The 2,883-nt window shown below is 38.5% G+C and overlaps 1 protein-coding gene across 1 annotated transcript; it reads right to left on the bottom strand.

Annotated features, from left to right (window-relative positions):
- LOC109947905 (7-deoxyloganetin glucosyltransferase-like) lies at positions 813 to 2,617 on the bottom strand. Its single transcript, XM_020559405.1, has 2 exons — positions 1,966 to 2,617; positions 813 to 1,846 (listed from the first exon to the last, which is right to left on the bottom strand). Exons 1-2 carry the CDS (start codon positions 2,492 to 2,494, stop codon positions 918 to 920), a joined length of 1,458 nt encoding a protein of 485 aa, XP_020414994.1. The 5' UTR covers positions 2,495 to 2,617; the 3' UTR covers positions 813 to 917.

Below are 2,883 nucleotides of genomic sequence, written 5' to 3'. Positions count from 1 at the left end.
GGGACATTGGATCCGCTCGGGGGGGAATGGCTGTAGCCTCTGCAAGTTTATTTATTTATTATTTAGTTTTAATCTTTTTTTTGGTTTTTTTTGTTTTTAAGTCTAAGTTGTATATTCTACAAATTAAGCACTGGGCTAGAGTGGCACGTAGATTCGTGGCTAACACAATCCTCAACAAGCAAATTAAGAATAGACTGGCGTAGCTAATAAGGTCTAGCACATTGGCTAAGGGTTTTGGTATGCAGATTAATGACTTCAAGTTCAAATCTTTATGGTACTTTGGTAGGGTATGTGTCGAGAAACTCTCTTGCCTTTGTAGTTTAGACTATCGTTTGTATTAAAAATAAAATAAAAAAAATTGGGGATGACATGAGTTTCCTAGGAGCCAAATCAAGTAAGGACCTTCTAACTTTTGACCCCCCAAAAAAAATTTCAATAGTAAGGCCCAAGAATCTCAGCAGTCAAACATATTAGGGTAATAAGGACAGACGAGGAAACAAATTAGGGTTTGGATTTTCTCTTTTCTTTAACCTGGTTTGTGTTTTCTTGTTTTTTTTTCTTTCTTTCAAATTAAGCATTTAATAATTAATAAGAAATTGTATGCTAATCTCTAACATAATGATAATCGTTTATTTTTAATTTACATTCTATGACTGCTTCTACCAAAACAAGTGTGGTTACTGCCAATGGTGAATCTAACTCAGTCACTGGGGTTGGTTCTATTAATTTAATATATTATTACTATAATGCATCATGGTTAGTGCACAATTGCCTGAAGAATGATGGGACTTTAGAGTTGAAGGCTTGAAACCTTAATCCGAATAAAATTCTACATATATATTGCTAGCTAGTTGAATATTTGAGACAATGGCAATGGAAATCATAATTAATAACATCAATATTCTTCTGGAAACATCTTAACTTTTTCTCAATAGCACTTGATTCACTAAATTGTCTAAGTCTGTGGATGAAGAACCATGTGGACCAGTAGCTTCTTCTGCAAGTTTCTTCCACTCCATGACCTTATTTTTCATCTTCTTACCCTTCTCACCCTCCATTAACTCTTTGACAAGCTTCTCTACCTCATCCCTCTTCACATCATTACTAATCTCCATGCCAATGCCCCATTCATTGCAAGTATAGCGACAGTCCATTTGCTGGTCTCCGAAGAATGGCCAACAGAGCATAGGAACTCCTGCAGTAATGCTCTCAACTGTTGAATTCCAACCGCTGTGCGTTAAAAATCCTCCAACTGATGGGTGGTTAAGGACTTGCTCTTGTGGGCACCACCCAGCTATTAGACCTCTTTCCTTAGTTTCAGCCACAAACTCTGGCGGCAAAATAGCCGATTCTCCAATAACAAGATCAGGTCTAATTACCCAAAAGAATGGAAGCTTGCTATTTGCAAGTCCCCACCCAAACTCCACAAGCTGTTCTGGCGTCACGACTGCTATACTGCCGAAATTCACATAGACAACTGAGTTTGGTGCCTTGGTGTTTAGCCACTCGAGGCATTCAGTTTCTTCTTTCCATAGACTGTATCCCATTTTCAAAGGGTGTTCTGGTATCTGATTGAGATGCAATTGAAGAGGGCCAACGGTGTATACATGGGGAAGCATAGATGAGAGAGCATCCAACACATCTGGCTCCAAGGCATCAAAAGTATGAATAATGATTGCTGAAGCTTCATGAGCTCTATCGGTTTCTTCCATGATGAAGTTAAACATGATGTCATCCGGATTTGTAGTACGAAAGAAGGTCGGGAGATCCCTTAAACGGATATCTCTCATTCCTGGGATCCAATCTATTACGGTATCCAAATAGCCATTTGTGAAACAGCTCTCATCTACAATAGTACAAATTCAATTCAATTGAAGAAAAATTTTATTTGCATGTTAAGAAACAAGAAATTAAGAGTTAACCACAAGCTAAACAACAATTGCTTCAAAAGGTTATATATATCACCTTTGAGTGGTGCAAGTCCTTTTTCGACCAAAGCACGAATTTGTTTAAATCCCATGAAGCTGCAGGCAGCTATAGTGTAGAACAGCACTATAGGGACTCCGATTTCTTCAGCAGCTGTGATTGTGAACGTGGACATGAAACCATCTGAAACTATGCAAGTCACAGGAGGATTGCTGGATGTTGATATGGCATCATTGTTGAGTTTTGCAAGGAGGGCAAGAAAGGGAGCCAAGAAATTTTGTTTTCTGATGGATTCACAAAGCAAGGTGACATCTTGTGAGGCATCTTCATCTGAATCCGGAAGGCTATCCGGGATGGCTTCAAATTGAAAATCAGGCAAGCCATTAAGGGAATTGGGTCCTAGAGAATTAAGAAAACGCTTGTGATTGAACTCTGTGTTAACAAAGGTTATATGAAAACCTCCGTGGTGGAGGAGCTTTGCAAATTTAAGCATTGCCTTGATATGACTTTGAGCAGGAACTGGAATGCAAACAGCATGTGGCTTAGTAGCTACTTCTTTTGAATCCATCTTAGCTTTTGTGTGTGCATTGCAGTGCTTGCAAAAGCAGATTATTTATAAAGCAAAACTGAGCTACTTTTCAATGTGTCCTGTTTTGGCTCTCTGTTTTTTCCCCTCCACACAAGTAAGTCTATGCAGATAAGATATCCACAGAGAGAAGAAAGTTGTCAGACAAATTGAGGTGAGAAGAAGCGAAGGGGAACTGGTATCTTCTATTAGCTTTTCCCCTATAAAGAATAATTTTGTTTCATTATCTTTTCTTGGCCTTTCCCCAATTATTGGGGAACTAGTCAAAATAGGAAACTGAGGATAATGTCCAAAAAAGAAGTCTAGCTGCCAGACAAATTGAGATAATGAGACGAAGTAGCAAAATGGATCTTCACTTTACCTGCAACATA

This window comes from Prunus persica, chromosome G3 (assembly GCF_000346465.2).
Source record: "Prunus persica cultivar Lovell chromosome G3, Prunus_persica_NCBIv2, whole genome shotgun sequence".
Classification (NCBI taxonomy): Eukaryota; Viridiplantae; Streptophyta; class Magnoliopsida; order Rosales; family Rosaceae; genus Prunus; species Prunus persica.
Note: the sequence above shows the minus strand (reverse complement) of the source record. Positions and strands in the feature narration are given on the sequence as shown.

What these genes read in the sequence shown, in the direction of transcription:
- LOC109947905 (XM_020559405.1), bottom strand. Translation starts at nt 2,494, where the DNA reads ATGGATTCAAAAGAAGTAGCTACTAAGCCACATGCTGTTTGCATTCCA. An exon ending in AGGACTTGCACCACTCAAAG is followed by an intron (nt 1,847 to 1,965) that starts GTGATATATATA and finishes GTACTATTGTAG; the next exon opens with ATGAGAGCTGTTTCACAAAT.